Here is an 18,669-nt window from a genome sequence, read left to right on the forward strand (position 1 = left end):
TTGACCAAATAAATATAACATTGCTGTGTTAATGTAGGAAATCTATCAGCCTATGAAACAAAGTGAAAGATCAGGCAAAAGCTTACAGACTCTTTTTCTTCAGAAGATCTTGCAACATTACGATATCAAAAGTCAATATTGGTAAGTAACTTAATAAAATTGCAGTTTTATGGTGCTCAAGCTAATAGCAACCATGGAAATTCAGGAATAATGGCTTTAAGGTGATTTCTACTCACTATAAAATATGTTCATTTCTGCATATTTAAATAATGTTAAGTAATATATTTAACTGAACTATAAATATTATACTATAAGTAGAATTTGGGCTAAGAAACAAATACTTTTATTAAGTGCCAATTTTGTGTTACATGCTTGCTAGAAACTATATAGATCATTCCTGACCCAAAATAACAGACTTACAAAATGAGTTTAATTTTATCTAGATCAACTATGGTCACATAGGGAGAAATTTAGAACAGGCAAACATTTGTTTTTGTGTAGAAAACTGGTATTTTTAAGAAATCAGTGTGTATAACCAAGAAAAAAATTAAAGTATGATATATTTTGACAATTCTTTTAAAAATGATCCATGTCTGTTTTTGTCTCTTTACTCATAAAAAAGAGACACATTTTAAACTATTAGTAATATGTCTCTTGACCTTGCAGGATACTGACCTAATGAATATCTCTGAGCCAGAGTCCAACTTTGCTTCTGTAAGAGAATTTATACTCCAAGGTTTCTCTTGTGAGTGGAGGATTCAGATCTTCCTCTTCTCTCTCTTCACTACAACCTACGTGTTCACCATAACTGGGAATGGGACCATTGTTTGTGCACTGTTGTGTGACAAGCGACTTCACACTCCCATGTACATGTTCCTGGGGAATTTCTCCTTTCTAGAGATCTGGTATGTCTCTTCTACAGTTCCCAAGATGTTGGTCAACTTCCTGTCGGAGAAAAAAACCATCTCCTTTGCTGGGTGCTTCCTCCAGTTCTATTTCTTTTTTTCATTGGGTACATCTGAATGCTTGCTTTTGACTGTCATGGCCTTTGATCGGTATCTAGCTATCTGCCGTCCCCTGCACTACCCTAATATCATGACTGGGAATTCCTGTATCAAACTGGTCATTATCTGCTGGGTTTGTGGGTTTCTGTGGTTCTTAATTCCCATTGCCCTCATCTCTCAAATGCCTTTCTGTGGACCAAACACTATTGACCATGTTGTGTGTGATCCAGGGCCACTCTTTGCGTTAGCGTGTGCCACAGCCCCAGGAACTCAAATGCTGTGCTACACTTTAAGCTCATTAGTTATCTTTGGTAACTTTTTCTTTATCCTTGGGTCCTATACTCTGGTCCTGATAGCTGTGCTACGTATGCCTTCAGCCTGTGGAAGACATAAAGCCTTCTCCACCTGTGGGTCTCACTTGGCCGTGGTATCGCTGTTCTATGGTTCTCTGATGGTCATGTATGTGAGTCCAGGACTGGGACATTCTGCTGGGATGCAGAAAGTTGCAACATTGTTTTATGCTATGGTGACTCCACTATTTAACCCCCTCATCTACAGCCTCCGAAATAAGGAAATAAAGGCAGCCATGAGGAAAATTATGGGGATTCCTAACATAATCTGAGGTCTATTGGATGGTTTCTGTATGATCAGGTCAGTATAGTCAAACAAGATGCATTAAGAATTATATATTTATCCAGATCTACAAATGTGAGTAGTGATATTTACTACATTAGCTATGAAATTAAACATCTGTAGGCCCCTTTTTAGAATTAAAGTGGCCAGATTACGTAGATAAATGGACGCCTGTGGCTTCTTGTTGGAACTTGTGTATATTAACTGAGGAAGGTACATGTTGGGTGTTTTCTGGATAGTTTTCATAAGTAAAAAACTTCTTCTGTTCTACTTGATAATATAAATTTATAGTTATGAGATAAATAAAATTATAAGTATGTCATTTGGTTTGTTTTGTTAGTTGGTTATAAATAAAAGGAGGAAAATATAGTTTCTTGATTGTGGTTCTTACCCTATGTGCCTTTATTATATGGTCATTCCTGATAAATAAGCCCTTGAATGATTTATTATTTTTATGGGACAATAAAATATTCTAGCCTAATGATATCTAAATGTATGCTGTTTTATTTATATATTACCTTTTTCTAAGCCTCTAAGGAGAAGCTTCTAATTTTATGTACAGCAACATCAGTTGGAATTATTAAAAATACAGTGTCCTGGGCACTAAATTTTTTACCTAAATGAGGAATCACCAAAAACTTCATGGGTCCTTTGAGTTTTAGATAATAGAATATTTTCTCCTAAGTATCAAACAGGGAAATTACTTACTTGGGGATAAATTGCAAAAGATCCCCCCAAAAATGACTATTTATTGTTATTTGTTGTTGAAACTGTGAAAACAAATTAAGAAAAATTTTTAAAGGAGAAAAGCTTCCAGAATTCAATATAATGTAGCTATTTTTATTTATATGTGTTTTGTTTAATATAATGTGGAATTTGTTTCCATATTATAGCAAATTTTATAGTTATTGCTTTTAATAATCATAATATTCCACTGAGCAAATATGATATGGGTTGTGAATTTTTATGTGATGAGGTGAACATTTTCCTAGAAGGAGGGCTTCACTTCCAAGGAACTAAGAATTCTTTTTTAAAGGAGTAAGAAAAGTAATTTTTACGAGGAGAAATGTAAGAAAAATGAATACCACCACCACAAAATAATCTCTTATAGTATTAGTACAGGTTACTGAACACTCCCATATCCTCTTTCCATTTACTACCAATTCTCCTTTTGGACATTATAGTTACCCCTATTTTTTTGTTATAAAATAATATCTCAATCAAATCTTCATAAAGATTTGCCATGAAAATATTTTGCCAACTTATATTAAGATTCATCGTCTAATTCAAAACAGAACTGTCCCAGAAAATTCAGGATATGGGAATATTACATGCATCTAGCAATTCTACTTTTAGGGCTTTTTGTCTTAAAACACTATCTTGAAAAAGAGATGATTATTCAGTTCAAAAGGCAGAAATGCGTTTGTGAATTTTGGCATGAACATTTCAGAAGGAGAAATATTTGCTCCTTTGATATAAGAAGTTGTCAAACTCCTCATTCAATCTTACTACAGAAACTGGCATATAATTCTCACTTATAAAGCCCCATGGGATGTTTCCTATTTCTACATCCCTTTCCAGGGAATGTGATTATTTAATTTCCTGAGCTTGATCAGAAAAGACCTCAAGAAGAACGACTGGCAATATTTCCACAATTCCTTGACTTTGATCACTAAGTTAATATCTTTATGTAGCCACTAGCTTTTCAACAGTTTTGTCTTATAATTCCCAATATTATGATTGGTTCACAGTACTTTCCATAATGCTAAATTATTTACACCACAAATTAACATACTGTATTTTTTCAAATCCAAACTATATCCTTGAGAGAGAAAGAGGGAAAGAGAAAGAGAGTATTAGGGATGGCAATAAAAAGGATAGAAGTTTTTTCATCCTCAGCTTTTAGACTTTCAAAAGAGCACAGTAGGGTAACATTTAAAAATAACTGTGCTGGTTAGTGGTTTCCTCAAGGGAAATGAAAATAGTCAGCATTTTTTACTTTTAAATATGAATCATGAAGTTTATTAGCTGCGACCACACTCTCTACCACTAAAGAAGGAAAGGGCCAGCACTTTGGAATCAGGTAGGTTGATTTCAAATCTAAATTATTTGACTTTTTTGCCTTGAATTGTTTAATCAAAAAAAATAGTAATAATAATATATCAGAGAGTGGCTGAGATGAATAAATGAGATGAATCAGAATACCATCTTATACATATTGTGTATGGAATCAATTTCAATTAACATTATTCATGTCTTTCATTTTAAAACCCTTTGCATTTATAAAACACTTTCACATAGATGCTCAGTTAAATTTTGCAGTTTCTGTCACTTAAGTAGGGTAGATATTTCCATACTTATTTTATAAATGAGACTCAAGGAAAGCAAATGCATTGTCGAAGGTCATGTTCAGTAAGTGAAGGAACTAGTTCTGACTAGGAGTTCAGTCACCTTTCTGCTGTACCACGTGTCCACTCCTGGGAACTATGGCTGAGTCCTCTGTGTCTGCCTTCAGCGCAATGTGGCCATGCTGACCAAAAAGCAGGATTTGTGAAGGACAAATGAGTGTAGGATAACACAAAGGAATTTCTTCTCAGCTATTTTGGGAGAAAAACTACACAAATTATATGAAAATACATGAAAATATTTAATATGTAAAATATGTATTGAATGAAAAAGGAAGACCGTGAAACGTTATTATATAATTTTACATAGTCATGATGTGGGTAACTTAGATTGTTTATTTCCTCTTTTATGTTAACATCTGTCTAAATTTTCCATGATAAAAATGTATGTTACTTCTAATTTGGGTGTGGAACTTAGAAAACTAATGTCTAGGAATGAATACATAACTTCGAGCAATGCTTTTAGACACCACCTACCTAAGCTTCCCTGCTACTCTGTGCATAAGAAATGAATACTGCTGCAGCTAGGATAACCTTTATAATGTTATCTTTGCAGAGCTTCTCAGAGACTTTTCCATGTGGGCGTTTTGTAGAGAAGTGGACATTTAGGACCCTAGTAACTGTATTTCTCTCAGAATCAGCTCTTTATGTATAGGGATAAGGGATCTGTGGCTGCAAACTCTGACTTTGCAATTTTCATTCTAAATGCTTGGAAGAGAAGTAAAGAAAAACAATGGAAGGAAATACCATGCAGTCACATGAATCGCTAATGAACCTTCCCAAACAGGAATGTTTTCCCCAGGAACTTCCATCTATAACTGTCTCTGCCCTGAGCCCCCTGCTTACCACTAGCATAAGCACCAGTTTTCATTAAAAGTTTAAATAATTATGCTTTGTATACCTACCCACTATTTTTTTTAAAAAACAACATATCTTAAATCCTCACCCCTTTCAAATAAATCATTTATTTGTCAAAATATACATTTAATCATCTTAATAAAAACAGATCCATTTTTTTTAATGAAAATTCACCTGTCTCCAAAGAAGAATCCAGGATTTAAGGAACTGTATTACTTAATAAAAAGTAATTATTGTGGAATAATACTAACTTTTTATTAAGCAATAATTATTAAGGAATAAATGATAACTTTTGATCAAATATTGCAGCTACTCCACTTATTACCCATCAAAGTGTTAGAAACAAAAAGGAAACTCAGCTTCTATCCAATGACCCAGAATTATCATGTGCATTAAGCTTAGATTGAGCTACCTAGAATAGAAGCTCAAGTAACAAGACATAATGGTTAGATGTCTGGTTTCTCCCCCCTCACCTCTGTCTTATTAATACTTCTAAGAGGTCTATGGCAACCTGGAGATAGCAGTTCTAAGACATCATTGGGCACCCTGGCTCTTCTGCAGTTTTCATGAATCCTTCTTAATATATATTTTCTTTCTCAAGGGCACCTTATTATCTAAAGATGACAGCAAAAGCTTCAGTCAGCAAAAAGAGGCAAACCTATGACCTACTCGTGCTATTGCTTTCACATAAGTGTGTCAAGTAACGACGCCTAAAAACAAGAGAGGCTGCACCATTTAATTTCTTAAACTAGGCACATTGTTATCAGAATAAAATTGAGGTTGTATTAGGCACAAAATAATATAATGATAAAAGTTTAGAAGTGGCCCTTTCCTTAGAAGTCTTACTTTAGTAGGTTGATATTTTACTTACATAAATCTTTTTTTTTTTATTTTTTTAAGTTATAGATGGACAAATACCTTTATTTTGTTGCTTTTATTTTTATGTGGTGCTGAAGAATGGAATCCAGTGCCTCACATGTGTGAGGCAAGCACTCTACCACTGAGCCACAACCCCAGCCCCACATAAATCTTCATATACAAATAAACAACAAGATAAACAAGTTTAATAGGAAAGATTTCAAAGACAAAATTTTAATCAGCAAAAAAAAAATCACTCTGGAGTTTAAGATTTTGTAGTAAAAACTCATAAATATGTGTGGAAAAATAAACTTAACTTTGTTTCCTAATTTTCAATAGAACAAAAATCCTTCACATGGTATTTGAAAACTGCTTGAAATAAGAGATGAGAAAACTATTCAAATATCTATAAAATCAAACTTGCAACAGACATTGTTATTATAAGAGCAGAAGCAAAATAATATCAAAATTTTTTTCACTCAAATCAAAGGAGATATGAATCTAAATCTGGGAGTCTTTCTTGTATTGGGATATTAAATAATCAACACCTAGTTATGATTTTATGACTTTCTTCCCAGAAATTTCCCCATGGCTCAAATGTTCTGGAAAAGAAGATCCTACCATTTGGAGAGAAATCAGCCTTTCCCTTCTCTTAGTCTGCACTTCCAACCTCAGTGGCAAAGTCAAGTTCCCTCCAATAACGTTGTGTTTCCCTCTTTAATCCTCCTGCTTTAAATCTTGCTGGGGAGTGATATTGGCCAAATTATATCGTGTACATGTATGAATATGTAACAAATTCCATCATATAAGGCACCAATAAAAACTGTGGAAAAGAAAAAACTGTGGGTGGGGAGGTTAGAGATAATGGAGTTGGTAGGTCACTGTTATATCAAGGAGGAAAGCTCTCCTGGAAAATGAAAGAGGACTTGTCCTTTCACATTTCAGGAGGATATGATACAAAGTGAGAACTGAAATCTCCAAACAGAAGAGGAAAGAGGAAAACATGAAATAGAAAAGGTCATGAGAAAAGGAAGAGAAAACGATACAGTATGAGAGAAGTCAAGAGGTTCACAAAGCAATCACCTCTCTCTCTGGAACTTCCCACCGTGTAGCTATTAACAGGAGTGTCATACTGATGTGTGACCCAACAGAGGCCCTTGTGGAGAAAAGAAGATGAGAAAGAATCCTTCCTGAGGCGTTTCAGCTCCTTGTTTCTGCTGACCCCAATTTCCTGTGCTCAGAGATAAACTTGCTACTGCCCTTGTGCCAGGTGAGTTCTGTGGATAAGATAGAAGAGCGATTGGTAGAACTGACAGGAAAGAAAGAGATTAGTCCCTAAAGGAAGAACTTGTCTCTCTTTTGGGGAAGCCAGCAGCAGGAGGTAGAAAGGGCCCAGGAGAGCTTAAGGGGAATGTTTGGGAAAAGTTTTGCTATAATTTAACTGGCCAAATGAGGAATGGCCAAATGTCCTTTATGGAGGATAGATATAAGTATGCCAGAGGGCAATACCATTAAACCTGATCTCCTGAGGAAAAAAGAGTACTCTGCAGCTCAGAATTCTAAATCCATAGAATCTCTGTCCCAAGACCATTGTGTCTCTTTGGCCTGAGAGATATTCTGGCCCCTAAAATCTTCCTACATATTAGAATAGAGAGGGAAAGCATGTGGGAGACCAAACTTGCAAGTGACTGAGTCACACTCCCCTGCTGGGTGCTGAGGCACTCAGTCACAGAAATGTGGCAGAGCTTTCCCCACCCTTCTTGAGTTCGAGGGTCGGTGTCTCGTGCAGGGGTGTGTCCTGCTACAGCCCCATGGGTGAAGCTATGCTCACCTGTTCCTTTGTAATATAACCCCTTGCCCTGTTTAGGGTAGAATCTTCCATGGAAGTGCCTTGTGTGTGTCCCCTTCTCTTACTGTGCCCTTGGGTGTGGCCTACCCAGATGTCAGTCAACCTGCTGACAGTGGACATCATGAAAATAGACTCAGCCCCCTGAAACCTGACCCCTTGCCTCATTTTAATAGCTTCTCCTCAATAAAAGGGGTCAGCACCTGCTCTCGCTCTCTCGCTTCCTGTGGACCCTTAAGGTCAGAGGAGCCGTCACAGCGACCCCAAAGAAAAAGGTATTTATGTCTCTTGTGTGGTTATTTCATGCAGCCCAGTTAGCCCAGTTCAACTGGAGTGACCCCTGAGCCTTTTAGTCGCAAGAACAGAAACCCGATAAAAGCCCAAAACTAACAGGACATGCTATGTGACATATCAAGGTTCAAGAAACATCTTTCAAAAATGTAGGGAACCGCCATGGAAAGATAAGGACAGGGCATCAAGGGTAGCAAATGCCATAAACTGTAAGGCTGAGTCATCCAGATGAAGATTCCCAGGCCTCCTCCTCAGGTCTCCTCTGAGCTTCTTGCTGAAGTCCGAGGAGCTGTGACTATGATGCTCTAGCAACTGAAAGGGTATTTCTGGAGGAGAGGCAGCAGCAGTGCTGGAGAGCCAGCTTTTCAGTCCCACTCAGGCAAATCATTGTCATGAAAGCTCAAGGGAAAGATGGAGAAGTTCATGTTTTCATACAAAATCCTCCTTTGGGTGTCAGTTACATTCTTAGGAGATCAATGCCCTTCACTTGTGCCTAACTGCTATGGCTCATGCCCAGAGCACCAGTCTGCTCTCCTGCCTAGTTTCATTCTTTCAGGGTCCTAAACAGGAAATGTGTGATTACTACTCATTTCATAATGGTCAGTCTGAGCCTTAACCATAAAAGAGAAATAAGTAAACTAAGAAAAGGGTCAATGAAAACTTCTATGGTTACCAGAGTCCTAGGACAGAGGTCTGACTCTAAAGGCCCCAAGAAATCACCCCAAAAAACAAACAGAAAAGGTAATAGTAAAAAGAAGGAAAAGAACTTTAATCAATATGGTCATGCTGGGAAGGCAAAGTGAGATCCAGCATCTCAGCCCCAACTTCAAGTTGATGACATGAGCTGTAGGTTTCAATAGAGGAAGAAATGGAGCAGTGGGCAAGAGGTCTACATAGTTATGCTGTTTTGGTTAAAGTGTGGTCTTGTTGATAATTTTCTCAGCTCTTATTCTGCAACATGGCTCTGAAGAAGCTCTTTATCATTTGGAAGGGGCAATTTCCACTTGTTGCTCAGGATGTTTATCTGGAAGGCTTCTGATCCTGGAAGGGCATGATTCAGTTCCCCTAAGATGATGGCTCCTGCTTAGGGGAGCAGTCTTATCCCGGGTTGAGGTGCCTGCAAGGCTCCACTGCACAGAGCAATGACTGCAGACTTCTAGGCCCTACTCCAAAGATCTTAAATATGATGATACAAATCTTACATCAGTCTTGAATGTGGACAAGATAAACTAGGTAAACTTAAGGCTAAGTTTACCTAGTTATTAGATGAGCACTCCTTAAATGATCAACAAGCCTACCTGCAGAGCCCAGCAGGGGCCTGACTCACAGTTTAAGGTAACAAACTGAAGGCAGGGATGTCAAGCTTTATGCTGCTTTCAGTTATCCATGGGATATCTGCAAGTCTAAGTAAAGGGTCACTGCTTTTAGCACAGTCAGTCCCCGTCCCTGTTACCCCAATTTCAACATTGTGTTCTGAACGCAAAAGTATTGAGACTATGGGTTTTTTAATTAATTTTTCAACTTCTTACCCTGCTTATTTTACCTGCTTTTTTGAATATTTTGCCTGAAGTAGCTTTTAGGACTACTTTCCAAAAATTCTTCAGTAGAATTCATTTGGAATGTTTCCTTAGTCCTGCCTGCATTCTATTTCTTTAATCATGGCCAAGTAACTTGGCTTCTTTGACAGTCAATTGCCTTGTAAGTAAAATAAGACAGTGGGCCCACATATACCACATAGTTTCAGATTAAATAAGAGTGTATATTTATGTCTTTTTGTGTTTGTATCATCATCACTTTTTCCTCTTTCAGTCCACTCTGTAGTGAACAGTTAAATTTGCTGTCTTGTCTTGGAATGAACACATTCATAGTTGAGGGCTCCCCTCCAAAGGACTTAGTAACCTGAGCTAATCATCCTCAGCAGGAAGATAGGGAAGTGTTATCAGTTTCTCCCCTGGATCTACCACAAAATTCTGACTTTTTTTTTTTTTTGCTTCCCTCTCTGGGTTTCTGTTCCCTTGTCTCTACTTGCATGGAGTAACACATGAATGAGCATAATTTGAGTTTCCTACTTGATCAAATGTCTAATTCAAATCAAAATCACAGAGTTTTTTCTTCAATATGTCTTCAAAATCCCAAGGATGCTCTGTGTATTAGAAGGGTCCGAGACTAGCGTTATCCATTACTGTAGGATTTGACACTCTTATTCTTTCTCCTCTTATCCTAGAAGCAATGTCAAAGATGGAAAGATGTCTGGTCTCTGCTGTCTTCCCTCTCTTACTGCTGGACTTGATGGATTGTGATCTCATGAGCCAAGCATGGACTGTCCCTGACTGTACCATAGCAGATAGCTCCCTATTTTCAAATCTCTCCTTCTACATCCCATTTTGTCCCTTGGCCCCAGGGCTGCATACTTTTGCATCATGCTCCAATGTTACAGACCTGACACAGACCCTGAGAGCAGTGCCCCAGGATATACAGGCACTTTGCCTCCAGGGCATGGTTCCTGTCCTGCCAGCTAATGCATTTGGTCACTTCCCCTTCCTACAGCTTTTGAGGCTACAGCTGGGCACCCTCAAGATTACATCTGAGGCCTTTCAAGGATTGAATCGGCTGCAGTACCTTTCCTTTGAGCATCATGCTCCCTGTTGCTTGAGTCTATTTCTCCCTCCGGATGCCCTGGTGCCTCTCACATTCCTCAGTAGTCTTTCCTTTCAAGGCTACTGCCTGAATTATAGCCAGAACATCCAGTTGCCAATCAGCCTTAGGCATCTAACCCTGGGGCACAGCTGTTTGATGGAGCTGCAGGAGCTACAAGTGCTCTTCTCAAACCTTGTGCTTAGTTTTTCTCCTACAGCCAGCCCCAGACCATGGTCTTCCTTCCTAGAGGTGTTGGATTTGTCTTACAACCTGAAGCTGAACCAGGCAGGTGTCAGAGCCTTGAATGGCCTCCAGCTCCATTCCCTGAGATTGGATGGCACCCCATTAAATGCATTAGGTCTTTTAGGCTCAGGACTACTCCATCTGGACTTTCTGTCCCTTGTGGGTACAGATATGGAAAAAGTGCCTGGGAATGTGTCAGGCTATTTTGAGCTTCGAGCACTTGACCTTGGGAGAAATCGAATCCAAAACATAGAGGATGGAGATCTCTCAAGCTGCCGTTCCTTAGAACATCTCAGCCTTTATGGCAATGGCCTGAAATTGCTTCCCATAAAGTTTCTAAATGCCCTGCCCCAGCTTCAAAGTCTCAACCTATCCATGAATAAGCTGGGTCCAGCCTTGGTGCTCCCAGATGGGCTGGTTAGCACAACCTTGAGAGTGCTAGATCTGTCCAACAATGAGTTATGTGTTCTGCCCTATGGAGCCTTCTCCTTTATTCCTCAACTCGAGGAGCTGTGGCTAAGTGGCAACAACATCTCCAACTTATCCAGTGAGAGCCTGGAGGGACTAAAGCAGCTGAAGACACTAGACCTGAGCTGGAACAAAATTAAGGTGCTAAAACCAGGCTGGCTCTCCTTTCTTCCTGCTCTCACCTCACTGAACCTGCTAGGCACCTATTTAAGTCATATCCCAGGCAAGGAGCTCCAGGGTCCCCAGAGGCTGAGCCATCTGCAGCTGGGTTCATTTCAGATGCTGGACCTCTATCCTCCCTGGCCTCCAGCTCTGCTCAGCTTAGAGATATGGGCAGAAACAGGTATCTGGTTTAATAACTTCAATGAAGAGCCCTTCTTGTTCCTGGAGAAGCTGATCTTACAAACTTCCAACGTGGTACTGTCTCCATACAACACCTCAGTTCATTTTCCTTCCCTGCGTCATCTCACTCTTCGAGGCGTAAGCTTCTTTGGCTTCTCAAGTCAACAGTCTCAGAGATCCTTCCCTCAGTTTCCTGTCCTGGAGCACCTGCACTTCTGGTCTGATTATGAGAGTACAGAAAACCTGGAACTATTTGGGATGCCCAAGCTTCGAGTGCTCGAGCTCGGAGATCTGAATTTCCACTATGAGTCAAGGTCAATGAAGCTGGAGCTGGTACTGAAGGAAGTGCCTTGGTTACAGGTGCTGGCATTGAGCCACCTGAATCTTGGGAACCTCTCCATGTCCAGTTTCAGGGACTTGGACCACCTGCAGCTACTGCTGTTCAACTCTGAATGGACCCTGGGGTTAGACAGCAGCCTTCAGGAGTTAATCCCCCAGATGCCTCAATATGTTTATTTCTCAGATGTCACCTTCACCTGCCAGTGTGAAAGCTCCTGGGTGGGGCCTTGGGCAACACAGGCCCCCAACACCTTTGTGTATGGGCTGGAGAAATCCATCTGCATGGCCAATGCTTCTGACTACTCCAAGACTCCACTGCTCTCCTTCCTTTCTCATCAGTGTGCACATGATCTTGAGTTTCACGGCTTTCTTGCCAGCTTTACTCTGGTGCTCCTGTTCACTATCCTTGTACTGCTTGGCTGCCCCAAATGGTCCTGGCTTCACCATCTCCGGACTCTTTTTCATGTATGGTGGTGGAAACTATGTGGGCGTGGCCCCAGAAGCCAATTCCACTATGATGTCTTTATATCCTACTGTGAGCAGGACCAAGACTGGGTGCTGGAAGAACTGGTTCCTACACTGGAGAAGTCTCCTCCAGCAGGTGAGGGCTTGAGGCTGTGCCTGCCAGAGAGGGACTTTGGGGTTGGGCAGGACAGGATGGATGCCCTGGTTGTCAGCATGGAGAACTGCAGGGCCATCCTCTGTGTACTCAGCAACAAAGCCCTGGGGAGTCCCCGGTGCCATCTGGAGTTAAGGCTTGCCACCTATCACTTGGTGGCCAGACCTGGAACAGCTTGCCTCCTGCTGCTGTTTCTGGAGCCTATTGATCGGCGGAAACTATGCGGCTATCACCGCCTCACTAGGTGGCTTCAAAAAGGGGACTATTTTGATTTGCCTCAAGGGAGGGTGGAGTGGGATGCTTTCTGTGAGCAACTTCGGAAAAGGCTAAGGAAAGCTGGACAAGAAAGAGATTATTAAGGGTTTGAGAGATCTAACCATACAGGAATATCTTCGCAGCCACCTGGATGCCATCACGTGGTCTGAGGGCAGGCTTGACCAGGGGTTTGAGGTGATACTTACTTCAAATCTATCAAAATGATACAAATGAAGATACCAATTCCTAGTGAGAAAACATTTTAAAGTACTAGAAATAAGATATTCATTCATAGGACAGTTATGATACCGGCTAGGCCTTTCACAGCACAAAATATCCCTCAAAAAGCAAATACACAAAAAATTGATTTTAGACTCTCATGTGTGTTTTTCAAAATAAATTCATTCTGCCTCTGTTGAAAGCAAAATGTTCACTCATTTGGTAAAAATCTATGCTATTCCAGAGGAATGGGACAAGAATCTATGGGTATCTGTCAGTGTTCTGAAGCTAAATTGAAACCATGCATGTGACTTACCAAAGGTCCAACAAATTCAGTTCTCTGAATTCCTGAGGTTCTCCCAATGACAGGATTTTATGAATGATGGTTTTTACCCCATAGTACACATGAGGAATCTAAATAAATAAAGTTAAGTGGCTTTCTGTTCTATTACAGTTCCTGTATCAAAAAGTGTGGATCTAGTGGCTCTAAGTCACAATCCAGTACTTTGCTCTCCACTGTTTCCACTTACTTCTAACCAATGACATCTGACCTTGCCACCACCAAGTTAAAATAGGCAAAAATGGGGTAAACCTCGTCAAAATAACACACATATCTATTTATATGAATTTTTCTCATATTCTCAGAAACTGCATAAAATAAGTGCCCTGAAACAGAAGGATAAAGTACAATGATGAAAGATAGAATATCCTGCATTCATTAAGAATCATGCTCCAAGGATATTTAGTGCTCTGGGAAGAGAACCAAAATATAATATCAAATAAAAAACATTGGCAAATCGTGTGTGCTATAATTCCAAATATGAAAATAATTGCTTCTGTATTTTGTGTATGAAATATGAAGACAGAAAGAGACTAGAAATGTAAAATTTAAAAAATGGCCCTGGTAAAATCCCTATGAATAATTTAAACTTCTAATCCTTTTCTGCTCTCCATTTTTTTCCTGAAATAAACGTGTTACCTTTGTAATAGTAAAAATAAAATAAATTATCTTTCAAAAATGAAAAAACAACTTAGTATAGACTAATTAGTTTAACAATTTACTTTCTGTTGGCACAACTGTGTCCTTTACTACCAGATATCTAAACTCATTATAAAGCTAAACTAATTTAGAGAATGTGCTACTGATACAATAAGTACAAAAAGCCAGATGTTATCAAACAAGGAATCCAGAAACCAACTCATGTACACACATACCTTTAGTTTATGATAAAGGAACTTCTTAGTGGAGGTAAAAGAAGGTCTTTTCCATCTAAATATATATATATATATATATATGAAAGGTAAAATGGATTTCTATATGAAAAAGTAAAATTTAACCACAACTTCATACCACACACAGAAAGTAGAGCCAAGGCAGATTGCAGATTTTAAATGTGGAAAGTGAGATATTAAACTTTCTAGAAAATAAAGTAAAATGTTTTCATGACTTTGAAATAAGCAAAAAATAATAATTATAAATGAACTGGACTAATAAGTCAGAAGAATTAAAATTTAAAAATTCTGTTTATTAAAATAAAATTAAGGTCTGGGGTTGTGAATCAGTGGTACAGCACTTGCCTAGCATGCATGAGGCACTGGGTTCGATTCTCAGCACCACATATAAATAAATAAAACAAAAAAGATCCATCAACACCAAAAAAAAATTTTTAAAAATTATAAATAAATAAATAAAATTGAGGGGCTGGAGTTGTGGCTCAGTGGTAAAGTGCTTTCCTAGCACATGCAAGGAATTCAGTTCAGTCCTCAGCAACACATAAAAATAAATAAATAAAATAAAGGTAAGAAAAATGAGAATGGAAAATCAAGCCACACAGATAGGAGAAAACATCTGTAATAGATGTAACTGACAAAAGGCTTATGTTTAAAATATATTTTTATTAACACACTAATTATATATATTAGTAGCATTCTGTGTGATATTTCCACACATGTACAATGTGTTGATCATATCCAACCACTTTTATTCCAGCCTCACCACCCACTCTCACTCCAATACCCTCCCCAGTTTCTACTAATCACTCTTCTACTTTCAGATCAATTTCAGTTACTTTCCATATATGGGAGAGTGCATGTGGTACTTGCCTTTTTCTGTCTGGCTTATTTCATTTTAGATAACCTCCTCCAGTTCAATCAATTTTGCTGCAAATGCCAGGATTTCATTCTTCTTTATAATCTAATGATATACCATTGTGTATATACACTGTATTTCCTCTATCCATTCTTCTCTTGATGGATAGCTGGCCTAATTCCAGGTACCTATTGTTTTATAAATTATATTTATATGCCCTTAATCTTTATCTCCTCTTTTTCATATATCCCAACCCAATGATGTGGATGTTTGTTTTGTTTAGTGATGTCCCCAATATATTGAATACTGTCTTTATTTGTGTGTGTGTGTGTGTGTGTGTGTGTGTGTGTGTGTGTTTGAATGGGGTATTTCAAAAGGCCTGTCTTCAAGCTTAGGTATTTTTTATTACACTGTCTCTTCTCTGTTACTGAGGCCTTCAACTGAATTTTTGACTAATTGAGCTGTTTACATTCAAGATTTTTGTTTGGTTCTTTTCCAAAACCTCTATCTCCTTATTGAGTTTCTCACTCATATCCTACTTTGTCTTCCCAATTTAACTTCAGTATTTGACAGTGTATTCTCTTGTATCTCATTGAGCTTTTTTATAATAATTGAAATTTTTTATCAGGCATTTCATTCGCTCACATTTCTTTGGAGTCTAATGTTAAAGCATCATAATCTTTCAGAGGTGTCACATTATCTTGAGGTTTTTATATCTCTTATGTTCCTACATTGAGAGCTGCAGAATTTGGTGACTCAGATGTCTCTACCACTTTCATGGGATGATTTTCTTAGTCAGCAGCTTTCTCCTAAAGATGTGTCTTGGGTTGTCTGTTTGTTATGCAATGTTGGCTTTATCTCCAACTGGGCATCATAGTGTCATCTGCCTGTAGCTTCCTTGACTGTTGTAAGTGAATTTGGGGATAATGTGTTATATGTCAGAGACCACGGTCTCTGTAGGACACTCTAGCAGCTGAACTGTACGAAACAGAGAGTGTAGGGTGCACAATGTTTGGCTACTCCTCCACTAGGAGTGCTGACACCTACTTGGTGATGGGTTTCCTCTGGAACTGCTGATGTTGGCTCTGTTACTTGTAAGGATTTCTGGCAATGACTGAACCAGTTGTGTTTCTGAAACACTGAGGGGTCTGAAGCACTTGGACTCTGATCAGACAGAGGTGCATGCCCAAGCATTTCGTGAGAAGAGGTGGTGACAGGAACCAAGCACCCTTTCTGTGTTGCTCACACACAGTCCTAACAGCAGTGTGTGGTCAGTCAAGGTGTGCGGCAGCCAGCAATTGGTGTGGCAGCAGCAGGACCTGTAGTGCTCCCTCTGTTGCTACTATTAGAGTGCCAACCCAGGAGCAGAACCTTGGACCCTCTAGCCTTGCATGCCTGGAGTCGGGACAACTATGGGGGCTTTTCTGAATCTTTAAACTGCAGGTCCCACCAGGAAGCAAATGGGAGCCAAACATGACTAAGGCAGGCAAAATTCTCTCAGGGCCTTGTGTACTCAGGAACAGGGTGACTGCTGAGGGTTTTCTCTTCCTGACTCCTTCAGTTGAAATGCTCACAAGAGGGATCAGAATGTAGCCAGAGCTAGGCAAACTTTCTCTATATACCTCTTTTGGCTAAGCTCCCACAGTGTTGCTCAAGGTCCCCTCAGCACATTCCTGTGGGGACCAGTCAGGGAACCATGATATTCCTTCCCCATCCTGTTAGTAACAGGTACCTGTACACAGGGCAGGAGGAAGGAGCAAAGAGAACTGCTACTGCCTTCAGTCTCGGCACAAACATGAACCTGCATGAGACTGGCCACACCCGTGATCTCAGAGGGCAAGCTCCCTCATCTCCTGGTTCTTTAAGGCAATGCTTCCCTCCCAACCGCTCCCATGTCCCAACACCAATCCCCTACGGTGCAGGGCCCCCAACAAGGCTGGTCAGAGTCACTCTGATGGGCCTAGTCAGGCTTGTTAGGCAGGTATCCACTGACCCAATGCACTGGAATATCTGTGGAGACCCAGAGATAGGCATATGCAGGGGCTTCAGACCCATAGAGCAATCCAAATTCAGACAATAGGTTCTTTCTCCAGATGGCTCCTGGCTAACATACCAGGTAGAGTGGGAGGGAATGTCTTCCAAGCCAGGCTACTGCGTGAATTTCAGGCCTATTATCTGTTTAGGCTGTAGGCCTATTACGGCAACAAAATTTTCCAACAGCTAACATCGCCTGTATCTGTACTTAAAGAGCTTTCTGGGACTCTCTCTTTCACCCTTACCCCTGAAGAGGTGACATTCCCCCACCCCAGATTTGGAGCTGGGAAGACAGGTGCTGGAATATTTTGTTTCTCTCACTATGCCATTGTCACTGGTCTCTGTGTCTTACAAGCTCCCCGTCCCTCTCATGCTGATCTCCAGTAGTCTCCCATGATCACTCACCTCAAAATGAGGCCATACACGTGTTGTTTGATTCTCCTTTGTAGAGAGGAGGGGAAGGCTAGATGCCTCTATTCAGTCATCTTGAAATCTCTACTTCCTGGATTTCATTTCCCAGCTTGCAAGATGTCCTGAGGTTTTCTCTGTAGATCTCTGCACACCTGCAAGTCAAGAGTGGCAGAGACCAAGGGTAGAGAAACCTGGACATCCTGGAGCAGAGAAAACAGAGCCTTCAGAATACATTTTTTCAAGTTTTAAAGTAATAATATGTGCTCAATAAAAAGAAAAACAGGCAAGATTCTGAAAAATCATTTCTGAAAAAGAATACATCCAAACAATAAACAAATATAAGAAAATGTGCTCAAACACATTAGTTATAAAGAAAATGCAAATTAAAACTGCAATGAGATATGGCTACATATATTCTCAAATGTTTTTTGTTTTAAAAACTGGAATAATAAAGAACTGGGAAAAGATATATGATAATGGGATTTATCATATATTACTCATGGAAGTGTACCTTGGAGTAAATATTTTTAAAATAATTTCTAGCAGGTTATCTGTTAAAATTGAAAACATGCATTCTCTAGGATCCTGCAACTTTATATATATATACAACATAAATTCTATAAAGCATATGCTTAAATATATGCATATTATTCACAGTGGCATTTTCCATAGCAATTCAAAACTGAAAATAACCCGAATGTCCCATCAGCCATAGATCTATTTTTGTGGTATAAGCATTCAAAAGAATATTAAACGGCCATGAAAATCAATGAACTATAGTTATACAAAAGTTCACAGGTAAAGAAATATTATACAGTGATGAAAAACCATGAAGTGTCATTTTACTTTAATATATGAACATGCACAGATAAATATCAGAAATGTATGAGTGAAAGATTTCAGATACTATGCACATATATCATTTCATTTATGCATATTTCTAAAACATACAAGTTTACAGAAGGATGATAGTTTTTTCCTTTGCTTTTATTAGTGTACCTTACTTAAATGTAATAGTTGATTTCAATTTAACAAACTCATACATGAACGGAATTTAATTTTCTCCATTACAGTCCATGGTGCTCCCCATTTCTCTGTCCTGCCTTCCCCTGTTCCCC

General features: G+C 39.2%; 2 protein-coding genes across 2 annotated transcripts; both read left to right on the top strand.

The window, feature by feature from the left end:
• Nucleotides 1-651: 651 nt before the first annotated feature.
• On the top strand, nucleotides 652-1,626 carry LOC143393898 (olfactory receptor 11H12-like). The gene has a single exon (XM_076848395.2). The coding sequence runs from the start codon at nucleotides 679-681 to the stop codon at nucleotides 1,624-1,626; it is 948 nt and encodes a 315-aa protein (XP_076704510.2). The 5' UTR covers nucleotides 652-678.
• Nucleotides 1,627-10,133: 8,507 nt separating this feature from the next.
• Nucleotides 10,134-12,902, top strand: LOC143393899 (toll-like receptor 11). The gene has a single exon (XM_076848396.2). It carries the CDS (start codon nucleotides 10,134-10,136, stop codon nucleotides 12,900-12,902), a length of 2,769 nt encoding a protein of 922 aa, XP_076704511.2.
• The last annotated feature ends 5,767 nt before the right edge of the window (nucleotides 12,903-18,669 follow it).

Source organism: Callospermophilus lateralis, chromosome 3 (assembly GCF_048772815.1).
Source record: "Callospermophilus lateralis isolate mCalLat2 chromosome 3, mCalLat2.hap1, whole genome shotgun sequence".
NCBI lineage: Eukaryota > Metazoa > Chordata > Mammalia > Rodentia > Sciuridae > Callospermophilus > Callospermophilus lateralis.

What these genes read in the sequence shown, in the direction of transcription:
- LOC143393898 (XM_076848395.2), top strand. Translation starts at nt 679, where the DNA reads ATGAATATCTCTGAGCCAGAGTCCAACTTTGCTTCTGTAAGAGAATTT.
- LOC143393899 (XM_076848396.2), top strand. Translation starts at nt 10,134, where the DNA reads ATGGAAAGATGTCTGGTCTCTGCTGTCTTCCCTCTCTTACTGCTGGAC.